Source organism: Colias philodice, chromosome 16, assembly GCF_061535455.1.
Source record: "Colias philodice isolate Cphi_HAF_F1 chromosome 16, ilColPhil1 Martin Lab GWU primary, whole genome shotgun sequence".
Taxonomy (NCBI): domain Eukaryota; kingdom Metazoa; phylum Arthropoda; class Insecta; order Lepidoptera; family Pieridae; genus Colias; species Colias philodice.
This window is the reverse complement of record NC_143101.1, coordinates 1,626,542-1,640,341: the sequence shown is the minus strand read 5'-3', so window position 1 is coordinate 1,640,341 and position 13,800 is coordinate 1,626,542. Positions and strand designations below refer to the sequence as shown.

Here is a 13,800-nt window from a genome sequence, read left to right as displayed (position 1 = left end):
GGGAAGGTAGGAACTAGGTAGGTAAGTAGGTACAAATTTACAATGATGTAAACTTACATTTTAATCCAAAAGGAAACTTCTTAAAGTTATTGTAGTTAGGTATTTACACTAACATTCCATTCACAAATATTTAAATATAAAAATATTGGATAACTATTAGGAATTCGATTTTATTATCTTATTCTTCTCGACCTAAAGCCCCAAGTACCTACGAAGTAATTAATGCGCGATGCATACTTACAAGTCAAAGTCGTAGTAGTGGTGAGAGTGGAAGGAAAACTATCATTATCAATAATAATAATTAATAATTAATTTTAAACAAACACACCACACAAATTTTAAACAAATTACACAAAATATTGTTTAAAACAAACAAATTTTAAATATCCTAACTAGTAACTAGGTACTAAGTCGAAAACGATTCTAAAACAGAAGAAATTTTTTTTATCTTACTTTTAACTTTAAGGTTTTGGCGGGTATTTTGCCTACAGATAATAAATTATTATGTCTTATTCTAATGGTGGGTCCGGTCCACACAACACAAACATAATATTGACGCGAAAGTTCTTATTTAAAACTAGTTGCAATTATTAGATAAATTTGTTTATGTTCTGAAAGCACTTTTGGAGTAAAAATGAAATAAGTTCTGCTAATTAATATTCTTTTTATTAGAATTTATTAAATTATGTCAGTCTTTACTTGTTGGATAAATAACAGACTTTTAAGTATGCTCAACATACCTAATTAATTATTCTATGTTTGTGTCGTGTGGACCCGGATAAGGTATCAGTAGGTATTCAAATAAATGCTAGGAAACTAGTTATCAATAACATTATAATAATATACGTTACATTATTTAAATATATTTTTTAATAGCTAATGTGCTGATAACGCTGCTAATAATATGTAAGTTTCTTCCAAGTTTCTTCAAAATAACATAAAATGACAACTGTCAACTACAGAACGACTACTTATTTCTGAACGTAACTTCAATCAGTTGTTACTAGCGCCATGACAACGTGAATTTTGTTTTGAGGTTGAGGTTGACAACCGAAAAAAATCGATCAAGCAGGTAAAGAAACCCTTTTTTGTTGCAATAGAAATGGAAAAAGCTTTCGAAATACAAAGGCAGGCCAGGGATAATGTGAAATCTTTACAGTCATATCTAACGGACCTCCAAAACTGGGAAACAGAGATGAAACGTAAAGAGGCCGCACTAAACGGCGAGTTTGAGCAGGTTCATTGTAAATTATGCTCGTATTTTAGTCTTGTTTCGCACTCCCTACGTATATTGTATAAAATAGGAATTGAGAACTAGTTATTCGAGCCTAGTACACAGTTTTATACTAGTAAAAATGTATCTGGTATTCTCTTTATGTAGGTGGATGTTTAACGGTGGTTTGTGTTTCTTTATCCTAGTACTTTTCTATTTATCGACATTAGTAGGCAATAATAGGATAAATGTTAATAAAGTTTAACATTTTTGGACTAGGATCTCCCTCCTGTGAGGAGTAAAGTCCGAAAAGAAAGGCCGGTTGTGTCGAAAAAGAAACAAGAAAAGAGGATTCCCGCTGCTGACTACAAGGCTTGGGAAAAATTTGATGTGGTATGAATATTAATATTTCATTGTATGTATTGTATTGTAATTTCATTGTGCTTCACTTTGTTATGCATGTGAATAATAATCAAGAGTGTCTTAAAATAAAGTAGCTTATTATTTTTAATATTGAATTATTTAAAATTATTTAAAACTTCCAATTAGCTCTTAAACAACTTGCATTCATTATGGGGGGATTTTTATACAAAACTTAAACTAATAATTGTTCTCATAGAAAGCAAGTCAGCTCAAGTTTTTGTACCACATTTATATGACAATTTCACTGATCCTTAATGTCTAACAACCAAAGATAACCAAGAGACTTATAAATCAGATATCCATATTTACAAAAATAAAGAGAAGTTACATATTTAATTCCAGGAAAAAGCATGTGAAGAAGTAGACATGGCAGATGTGGGGCCAGCGTCCCTCGATAGCAAGCACAGTGAGAAAGACAAGCAGGAGAAACTAAGAGAGGAAGCACAGTATGAGAAAGAGAGGGTAAGATACTTACTAGCTTTCCGCCCGCGGCTTCGCCCGCGTTTGCAAAGGAAAACCCGCATAGTTCCCGTTCCCGTGGGATTTCCTGGATAAAAACTATCCTATGTGTTAATCCAAGTTACCCTCTATATGTGTGCTAAATTTCATTGTAATCGGTTCAGAAGTTTTTACGTGAAAGAGTAACAAACATCCATACATCCATACGTCCTTACAAACTTTCGCCTAAAATATTAGATTGCATATTTTTTAAGATTTAAGCATATTAAGGGACATAGGGAAAGAGAAAGCAATTTTGTTTTATACTATTACTGTTGGTTCTGTTCTGGGTTTGATATCTAGAAATAAGCAAACAAAAACTAGCGACGGTTTCCTAAATTGAGCACTTGATGTTAAGAATGTTTCTACCTATACTTAATTACTACTTAAGTATTTTATTGTATCTGATATAAACTTTCTCAAACATTTATCTAGTCACTAAATTATTCTCAATTCAGGAACCGCCTTTAGGGCTCATATAATCCTAGATGATTATCACTATATCAATATGCTATTTTCATGTATCTGTTTATGTAACTATGCGTTTAATCAATGTGGTTACCTAGGTAACAGGATTATTGAGCAAATAAGATAATTAATTTGTCTGTATGTAAAAATAGAAACAGCTATTATTGTATATTATTGTATTACAATTGTATAAGTTAAATATGATAGTTCAAAACTTTATATATTCCTTTACATAAAGGTATTTCTATTGTTATAATTTTTTTATAAATATTCTGTGAATTTAAATTATATTTCTTGAGTAATTAAATCCTAAATTATCTTTATAGAATTCCATTAAGTCTTTAAAAATAATTCAGGTTTTAATAAGATACTAAATATCAATATTACAGAACAATGTCTGCTGGGCCATTGTGTTTTCTCTTCATAAGAACCTTCTTTGTGCCTTAACAAAAACATTTAAAAATTTACTGAGCTGGTCAAGCCAATCCTGCATTTTACTCGTAGCAAAACATTTGACAATACATTGTTATTATATATAAACTAGCTATGCTCTGCAGTTTTACCCGCAGTGCTCTGCTCCTTAGCGAGATGATATATAGCCTATAGCCTTCCTCGATGTATGGGCTATCTAACATCAAAATAATTTTTAAACAAAATCTTCAGCTTTATAATATTAGTATAGATTAAGTTAAAGGTTTCTGGATATTATCTTGCATTTTGTAATTAAAATACAATTATTCATGTTTCAGGGTAATACATTTGTGAAGCAAGAGAAATGGTCGGAAGCCATAGTTTGTTACTCGAGAGCCATTGAGCTTGTGAAAGATGACGCTATTTATTACGCAAATAGAGGCTTGTGTTATCTCAAAAAAGACAGGTGAGTTATATTGTACTATTCTTTTTAATATAAAGTTACTCCTAAGAGTTAAAATAAAATAATATGATTTATTTACATTGATGAATTTGAAAAACATCTTTATGAATAAACTAGCTGTGCCCCGCGGTTTTACCTGCTCCTGTTGGTTTTAGCATGATGATATATAGCCCAAAGCCTTCCTTGATAAATGGGCTATCTAACACCGATTTTTAAATCAGACCAGCAATTCCTGATATAAACGCATTCAAACAAACAAACTCTTCAGCTTTATAATATTAGTATAGATTACCAATTACCATATTACAATACAATCATACCCTGTAGTATCTTTAAATTACTATTATTTTATAAGCATCTTGCTTTCTTAATTCAAGCAAAAATATAAGATTGTAAAAGTTCTCTTAAGTTTTGTTTTGTCAATATTTAAATGTTGTCTTTATCACTAGTAAGTTAAATCTTTTTTACTGTGAAATTCCGTCCGTGAAGGTCCGTTACATTTTAAAACAGACAACTGAACAAATATGTAATTATAATTATGCGAATTTTATTGTACTAACTTTTTCTATAGTAATAACAAATCTTAAATCATCTCAAATGATTTAACTTATGAGGACATATGCAAAGCGATGTGCCAGCTACTTCTTTAGTAGTAATTGTAGTTATTAGAACTCTAATTTCATTTTAAATTAAACGATTTATTAACAAATTTATCTTTTTCAGCCTCCATCAAGCTGAAAAAGACTGCACTGAGGCACTAAGACTAGACCCCACGTATGTGAAAGCGTTGCAAAGACGGGCCACTGCAAGGGAACGGCTTGGCTCGTTGAGGGCCGCTTCTAGTGATCTCAATGAGGTTTGTTATATTGTTTGAAGTGTGTAATTACATGTTTATTGAGATTATAAATGAGTCATTCTAAAGCATATCAGTTATAGTGTTATTCTGATAGGTACATATTATCATGTAAGCTACAGCCATACTGGTACAAACACATATAATACATTCATACATTCTTGCAAACATTGACATTTATAATATACTAGCTTTCCGCCCGCGGCTTCGCCCGCGTTTTCAAAGAAAAACCTGCATAGTTCCCGTTCCCGTCGGATATCCGGGATAAAACCTATCCTATGTGTTGATCCAAGTTACCCTCTATATGTGTGCTAAATTTCATTGTAATGGGTTTAGTAGTATTTGCGTGAAAGAGTAACAAACACACACACACACACATCCTCACAAACTTTCTCATTTATAATATTAGTAGGAAGTAGGACATTATAAAGTTGATCTTTTATATTTCTGAATATCTTTACTTTACTATGTCATCATCAAACATTATTTATGTCATCAGTACAAAGCCTTGATAAAAAGCTTAGCTTCCCGATGCAGCTTCGATTCCACTTAACTTGCTAATAATTAATTCTAATAATGTTTATTTTTAAAGGTTTTAAAACTAGAACCACACAATGCTGCAGCAAGACGCCAGCTTGAAGCAATTAAAGCTAGAATGGGAACCAAAGGAGTGAGTAACATGTTTTAAATTTAAATGAATATATATTTCTGTTTTTATTATTATCTTTAGTTTGATAAAGCAACACCAGTCTTCAATATAACATGTGGTGTTTAAAAAATTCGTTTAAAATGTAAAGGTCAAAGCAACTATTTCATTAAATAGCATTTTATAAATTAAACCAACCCTATTATTATGGTTAACCAAAAATGAAAAAACTTTATAATATTAATTAATGTGTCTAAACTTAAATAAATTAACCAATTGTGCATGATTCCAGGCAAAATCTAAATCATCACCATCAACCACTCCAACTATAGAATCGCAACCAATAACAAAAACGGCTCAACCGAAAGTGGTGGAACTAGAAACGATTGAACCAACTCCGCTCGAGAAATGGAGGGATGGCGTCGGAGAGAATATTACTGTTATCAAACCTGTTAAGAAACCACCGCATTTGAGGTCTAAGGTATAACTTGTATTGTTGTGATATTTAATTTAAATATATATAGTATCTTTTCATAATTCTACCACAATAGGAATAGTAGATAGTGGCCTATTTTTAAAAGGTATAAAAAAATAAAAAACATAATTTCATGGACTAACATTTTCAGAAAAATCAGGAGTCTCAAACTAAATTTATTGTTAATTAGCTTTCCGCCCGCGGCTTCGCCCGCTTTGTCTAAAACCTAATAAATTATATACTAAAACCTTCCTCTTGAATCACTCTATCTATCTATTAAAAAAAACCGCATCAAAATCCGTTACGTAGCTTTAAAGATTTAAGCATACATAGGGACATAGGGACAGAGAAAGCGACTTTGTTTTATTCTATGTAGTGATTTTATCATAATGGTTAAATTTTATAAGTAAAACATGCAGATAGAAAACGTTGCCATAACTTATTACAACGAGTTTCGCTAATCCCACATTAATTTAGCTTTACATATATGTATTATTAATAATAATTATCTCAGGCATTTAGTAATTTTAAATGAAAAATCAACAAACAGCTTACAGATTCTAGATATCTACAGATTTAAAACGACCTCTTATTATTTTATTTCAGAGAGCGCTAAAACATATTCCCGTACAAGAAATACCATTGGGCTGTAGTAAACCAAAGGCAGTAACTAAAATTGACCTAGACAGTCTAGCTCAAGGCGATACCAACAATAATTCGGATACTAAGCTAGATATATTGCCAAAAGAAGACGGAGATATCATTCATAATATAACGGTGGATAAAATGATTGTTCCGGTGAATAGTGTGCAGTTTATGAATGAATGGAAGTATTTGAAGGGTTCGCCTGAAGCGAGGGGGGATTATTTGAGTGTAAGTAACGTTGTTTATTTTTTTGTGAATAAGTATGAAAATAAGCAGTGTGGTGAAGATAGTTTAGAGGTTTATTTTGAAAATGATGCATTAAGGTGCTTTTTCAGCAATATAATGTATGAGGATGTGTAGCGAGAATGTGTTTGTAAAAAATTAATCATATCACTGATGCGTTTAGTGTTTAAAGCAATACTATGGGTTGTTTACAAACACATTCCTCGCTATACATCCTCGCTCATTATAGCACCCTTATGGTTATACAAACTTACCCTATTAAATAATGAAATAATATAAATTTGAAGATTTGTTTGATTCGACAATAAAATCAGGTACTGCCGATTGTAACTGAAAAATAATTTGTGTTTGTACTTGTATGGTCTATTTACTAGTTATAAGATATACCAATGATAGCGCGACAAGAAGGAAAAATGTTGTAAAAGCAGCCGTACACGAGCTGACTGCTCGAGCTGTCGCTACAAACAGCCCAGTTGAAGCAGTCGCGACTGCTCGAGCAGTCCGTGTGCGGCAGTGAATGAATGTCTATAGTTCACCGCGCGGTCGCGGCTTCAAGCCGTCGGTCTCAACTGCTTGAAGCGGTCCGTGTACGGCCGCCCTAAAATGTCGAAAATTACCTCAGCAGTTTTTTTATCATATAAAATATAAATTAATCTACTTGCATATAAAAAAAACACACACACAAATAAAATTGCAATATTAAATATCCACAGATAATAGATCCATCAGCGATACCATCAATATTCGCGAACGCTCTAGAAAGTGACGTACTATCTCAAGTGCTTCACACACTACACGACTATAAGGGCAAGTTCACACACGCCGGCCGCTACTTGCACGCGTTGGCGCGGGTGAAGAGGTTCTCTGCGCTGGCTATGTTCCTGTCCGATGGCGATAAGGAAGGTTCGTTGTTTGTTTGTTGAAATAATATAGTGGGTGTTTCACACTATAAGGGCAAGTTCACACACGCCGCCCGCTACTTGCACGTGTGAAGAGGTTCTCGGCGCTGGCTATGTTCCTGTCCGATGGCGATAAGGAAGGTTCGTTGTTTGTTTGTTGAAATAATATAGTGGGTGTTTCACACTATAAGGGCAAGTTCACACACGCCGCCCGCTACTTGCACGTGTGAAGAGGTTCTCGGCGCTGGCTATGTTCCTGTCGGACGGCGATAAGGAAGGTTCGTTGTTTGTTTGTTGATATGTAATGATGTAATATAGTGGTTGTTTCACACTATAAGGGCAAGTTCACACACGCCGCCCGCTACTTGCACGTGTGAAGAGGTTCTCGGCGCTGGCTATGTTCCTGTCCGATGGCGATAAGGAAGGTTCGTTGTTTGTTTGTTGAAATAATATAGTGGGTGTTTCACACTATAAGGGCAAGTTCACACACGCCGCCCGCTACTTGCACGTGTGAAGAGGTTCTCGGCGCTGGCTATGTTCCTGTCGGACGGCGATAAGGAAGGTTCGTTGTTTGTTTGTTGATATGTAATGATGTAATATAGTGGTTGTTTCACACTATAAGGGCAAGTTCACACACGCCGCCCGCTACTTGCACGTGTGAAGAGGTTCTCGGCGCTGGCTATGTTCCTGTCGGACGGCGATAAGGAAGGTTCGTTGTTTGTTTGTTGATATGTAATGATGTAATATAGTGGTTGTTTCACACTATAAGGGCAAGTTCACACACGCCGCCCGCTACTTGCACGTGTGAAGAGGTTCTCGGCGCTGGCTATGTTCCTGTCGGACGGCGATAAGGAAGGTTCGTTGTTTGTTTGTTGAAATAATATAGTGGGTGTTTCACACTATAAGGGCAAGTTCACACACGCCGCCCGCTACTTGCACGTGTGAAGAGGTTCTCGGCGCTGGCTATGTTCCTGTCGGACGGCGATAAGGAAGGTTCGTTGTTTGTTTGTTGATATGTAATGATGTAATATAGTGGTTGTTTCACACTATAAGGGCAAGTTCACACACGCCGGCCGCTACTTGCGCTTGCTATATTCCTGTCGGATAAACGTAAGGTTAGTGTTTGACAAGAAATCTAAAATATAGAATTTCTAAATTAGCATAGGTTATGTTCTTAGTTCTAACCATAGAAAGTATATAGAGTAGGAAAAATAATTCCTTGTTTGGTTCTGTTTTCCAAAATTAAATTTTCTTTTTAGAGAATTCAAACATCCTCCAGTCGAAATATAATTGAATTCATATTATATTAAAGAAGAATCAATGTAAAATGTCATTATTATTATAATAAATTGTGAACTTTTTTACAAAAAGCAATTTAAATTTATGAACATACTTGCACAAAAACATAATATTTTTTCCTTTCAGTGGTGAACAAACTGCTGGTGCACTGTAAAACGAAAGAGGGTCTCGCCGATGAAGAAATCGAAGAACTGAAGAAAAAATATGAGCTTTAAATGGAAAAGAGTATTTGTATGGAATATCACTATTAATAAAACACTTTTTTTTAAGAATTTTGAAGAAATATATGGTTAAGTAAGAAACTTGTTAATTTTAAATAGTAGATTTCAACCGACTTCAATAAAGAAGGAAGTTCCAGTTCGACTGTATGTTTTTTTTTAAAGTGAAACTTTTATTACATCGTCTCAAACGTCTCATCGTATCGCGGCTGCCGAGTAGGTATACCTACTCGGCAGCCGACCGTCACGCGACATGCGCTACACAAAGCAGTGTTCGGAACCGTTCGAACAGTTTCACTTTTACCGTGGTTTCATAAAACCACACAACATTTTTTTTTTCGTTTGTTACCTTTCGTCTGGATGGACTGATTTTAATGATTCTCGATTTGTTTGAAAGCTGGTGTCTGTTGTGTGGTCTTAATTTAATTTTGTTTCGATCTCATAATTTGAAGGTGGTTTAGTTTTTTATTAAAAATGATTATTTAAACCGTATTTTTAACTTTTCAAAATATGAAGTAACTTTTAAAATAAATGTATGTAATCTTGAATGATTTATTCAATTGCCCTATTGATTTAGATAAACTAATAATCAGATAGAATGACCACGTCACTGTCGCTGTCTGTCCGTCCCTATGTATGCTTAAATCTTTATAAATACGCAACGGATTTTGGAACAGTATTTTTTAATAGATAGAGTGATTCAAGAGGAAGGTTATAGTATATTATAATTTACTAAGTTTTTTTACAAAGCGGGCGAATCCGCGTGCGGATAACTAGTACATATATTCAAACACAAGCATTTATTTATTCAATTAGACTTCTTCTAGAAGCACTTTTGAATCGTCATAACATATTCTTAACATTTACCACCGATTCGAAAAGCAGTATCTATAGAGAAGAACCGGCAAGAAACTCCATATTATGGATTGACCGGTTGGCTTGGTTGGTAATGGCCCTGCCTTCCAAGCCAGAGGTCGTGGCTTCGATTCCCACCCGGGGCCCCATATGTGTGATAAACGTAGATGTTTACACCGTGTCTGTGTGTTAATTATCTACCTATATATTAAGTATTTATTTAAAATTATGTTTATCGGCCATTTGGTTTCCATAACACAAGCGAAAGCTTAGTATGGTATTAGATCGTGCCGTGTGTGAAAATTGTCCTGAAATATTTATTTATTTACTAGCAAACCCGGCGAACTCTGTTTCACCATCAGAGACACCTTTTCTTTGCTATAAACCTCACGGAGCCCGAGACCTTTCCAACGAATGCAAAACCGTGGAAATCGGTTCGTGCGTTCTGAAGTTATAGCGTCAGGAAGGAAAACCAGACTTATTTTTATATAGTAGAAGAAGATTATAGATCAACCTTGAACCTTTGTAAAATGGCTACCCTTTATATTTTTGGCTTATTATTTTATTAATAGTGATATTCATATAAAGTTTAGATAAATTGAATTTAAATGCAATTTTTGTATCTAGGCTAGATTAGGATATTGGATTCTTTATCGAAATATGACTAAATGTTTCACTTAGAATGTGTTTTATTTTATTATAATATTGTTACAGTAAATATATTTCTTTTTAAGTTATTATGTATTTTTTGACCGCCTCCTTGGTACAGTGGTTGACGCGTGAGCGTAACACCGAGGGGTCCTGGGTTCGATTCCCGGTGGAGACGAAGAAAAAATAATGTCTCGGTCTGGCAGGATACAGAAGGCTGATCACCTACTTGTCCCTAAAGAAAATCGATCAGTGAAATAGATGTATACATCTGCCCCTTACCCCACTAGGGGACATGGGACTTCACTTATCTATTTTAAATCTTTTTTTTTTATTCCCTGTTAAGATCCTTTTCACTCATGGAATGGTAAAATAAAGAAAATACATATATTGAAAGCATTAGCTTTTTATTAAAGACATATGAAATACTGTAAGGTAACGATGTTTTATTTATTTTATGTTATTTAAAAAAATAGGAATTTCATATGAATTTTATTCTTTACAGTATTCAAATTAATTATCTTTTAAATATTTTTCTATTTACTGTAACAATATACAACAATTATAGTTGAAGTACTTCTGATGTAATGATAACAGCTTTATTATAGAAAACATTGCTGATTGATTTTATTTAGAATCTTAAATAAAAATGTTTTGGTCCTTAAATTATATTATTTAAGTTTTAAAAATTGTCAATCAATCTCTAGTTGCTCTCCTTTTTTCCATTGCAAAAAAATATCCATCTTTGTATAAATAGGTAAATATTAAAGCTTACGAAGTTTTTTTTATAGTGGCTCTCTGAAACTACCAAACCGATTTTGATAAAATATATCAATCGAACGATACATATTGACTAAGTGTCATACTGTATGCTATTTTTGTAGATTGCAAGTAAACTTAAGATATCTAATGAAAGGAACTTTATTTTTATAGTAAAGCTGTTAAAGTCGATTTTTGTTTGGCAATTTTAAAGTTAATTTATCCGACCTTTGATTGTTTTTGTACACCTCTAATTGTAAGCTAGTATATTTAGCTTATTATACCATAATTTATTTAACTTGTCAATTTTTGTTATTAATTACTGTAATGTCCTTTTTTTGGGTAATGGTCTCTATAATAATTTGGGTAACGAAATACTGTCAAAATATGGAAAATATATTTTTCCCAATTCTGGCTTCACAACTTCTAAAATACGTATATAAAGTACTTAGATTGTCTGTTAGTTAAAATTAAAATAGAATATATTAAATAAACGTCAAAAAGTGTTAAATAGCATATCAAGGACATTATGAGTGAGTCGTGAAAACTATATAAATACCCTATATGTATTAAAAAATGTATAAATTATTTAAAACCGGTTTTTTTTGTGAGCAAAAATCGACAAGTTCTTAATATTACCTGATACATCATAAGGCTTATTTTCCCACTCAGCATTGTTAACACATAGTGTATTTGTGTACTTTTTGTTTAGGTACTCTGTATTGTACAGTTGGCAAAACACATTTTTTTAATATTTTATGTTATACGAATTTGAATCTTATGTTGTTAGCTATAGAAATCAATTCATTTGCGCTTCTTGTTATTTTGTGACGTTCTCTTATAATTATAAGTAACTAGCGGTCCGCCCCGGCTTCGCCCGTGGTACATATTTACGTTTTCTCTACATAAAAACCATCCTCGTACTTCAAGGAATATAATAAAAAAAGAATTATCGAAATCGGTTCAGCCGTTCTCGAGTTATGCGCTTACCAACACATTTTGCTATTCATTTTTATATATAAGATAATTATATTTTGTTTTAATGCCCCGTGGATGTGTATAACATTTTAATTTGTCGTTGGCAGAATCAGTTTTAAAAAAATTATTTACCTTTTATAATTCTACAATAATTAATTTGCTTACACATCTGAAACATACCACCAGAAAGATACACCCGCGCTCTATAGCTTGCTAGTAAAATCGGCCTAGAATAATATTTTGTAATATGTATTTAATATTTAGGAAATGTGTAAAAAATAAATATCATAAAAAACTACAAAGTAAAATAATTAATAAATTATCACTCATATATTTTTATATAAATATAAGAAGGCGTATTAAATTTAAAATATTAAATATTTTGTTTTGTCAACTGTACGTGTATTGTTGTAAATTTAACTGTTGTAATATATTATCATGTCCTCTCTATGGTGCGAAATTTAGTTCTTTTAATATAAAATGTTAAATAATAACTAGTGTTTTATTGTTCCCTAGCTCCTGTCCTCTAATTTTATATAACATATTTTAATTCATCGTCGTTGTGATTTTTTTGTATTTCTTGCATGTGTAGACCGAATTTCCAATCTTATATCTACAGTCAAATACATAATCTTACAAAAATGATTACATCGTCGAGGTTGTGGGAATGGGTAGCAATTTACCTACAGTATCTAATAATTTAAATTTCTTCAAAAAGTGATTTGCTTTTTCTCGAAGAGTTGCTTAATAATTATATGCTATAACGAGTACACTTTTTTCTGTTGTGTTCATATTTTCTTTGTAAAAAAACATTCACATTTCTCCAACTACTCCATAAACAAAAAACATTTCTTTGTCTCGCAAATCAAATGACGAATTACGAGGGAAAACAAGATTTGACATTATATCAGCGGGACGAAAAACAGAAAAATAATAACATTCCGGCACAATACAATTTGGTGGGAGGAAATTATTTGTGGGGGGAGAGGGGGAGGGCAATTAGATCGCGCGGGTCAATAGCAGTATAAGCGTTAGCCTAAGAGCTGATTAACAAATCTATAAACTACATCTATGTTTAACCATCGTCGTGTATGTTCTTTATTTATAAGATTGCCTGGAAGATATTGCTTTAAGCAATAAGGCTGCTTGTTGTACTCTTGCCATGTTCATGTTTTTCATCATGTTATTTTACCTTAATTCTTTTTTCCTCGTAAGTACTGTACAACAGTGTCACAAATAAATAACTACATAATATATGAAATATTAGTTATATATGTACTTTTTTCTATCTATGTATAACTAATATTATGTAGTGATATAGCCATACATCACCTACATGGCGACCGCGACGTGAAACAAACACAATTTTGTTTTTATATTTTTTTTTTAACTTATTTGAAGCAACATGAGGTAACCTAACTACCTAGATTCATTTATACTTATTAGTTCAAAAGGAAAATACAATTTAGCTCTTAGACTACATTTGTGTACAAACTAAATAGATAAGCCAAACATAGGAGACGCTAAAGTCTATCGGAGAGAATAGGCTTTGCTAACTTTGTTCGTAAGTTTTAGTGTTATAAAAGAAAAATAATATAATATGCCCATTTCTTTCTTCGGACCTACATAGGTACTAAGTTTACGGACGGCCTTAAATCATTCGATGTAACTATGTAACTAAATAAATTTAGTGATATCAATATAATCCAACTTATTTTCCAGGAGGTAGGTAATAAAATAAGTAGGTAGGTAATTAATTAATAATAATTAAAATATAACCAACAGGAACATTAAAAAGAGCGTGTG

General features: G+C 32.8%; 1 protein-coding gene across 6 annotated transcripts; it reads left to right on the top strand.

Annotated features, from left to right (window-relative positions):
* The first annotated feature begins 987 nt into the window (after positions 1-987).
* LOC149481432 (uncharacterized) lies at positions 988-8,897 on the top strand. 6 transcript variants are annotated; one of them, XM_089705018.1, is made up of 11 exons: positions 1,079-1,237; positions 1,493-1,606; positions 1,979-2,098; positions 3,352-3,479; positions 4,200-4,332; positions 4,922-4,999; positions 5,268-5,456; positions 6,057-6,323; positions 7,052-7,197; positions 8,050-8,093; positions 8,663-8,897. In XM_089705018.1, exons 1-11 carry the CDS (start codon positions 1,103-1,105, stop codon positions 8,749-8,751), a joined length of 1,443 nt encoding a protein of 480 aa, XP_089561144.1. In that variant the 5' UTR covers positions 1,079-1,102; the 3' UTR covers positions 8,752-8,897. The 6 variants fall into 6 exon arrangements, with proteins under 6 accessions (XP_089561146.1, XP_089561144.1, XP_089561142.1 ...); XM_089705016.1 differs by lacking the exon at positions 8,050-8,093 and adding an exon at positions 7,619-7,662; XM_089705017.1 differs by lacking the exon at positions 8,050-8,093 and adding an exon at positions 7,335-7,378.
* Positions 8,898-13,800: the final 4,903 nt, after the last annotated feature.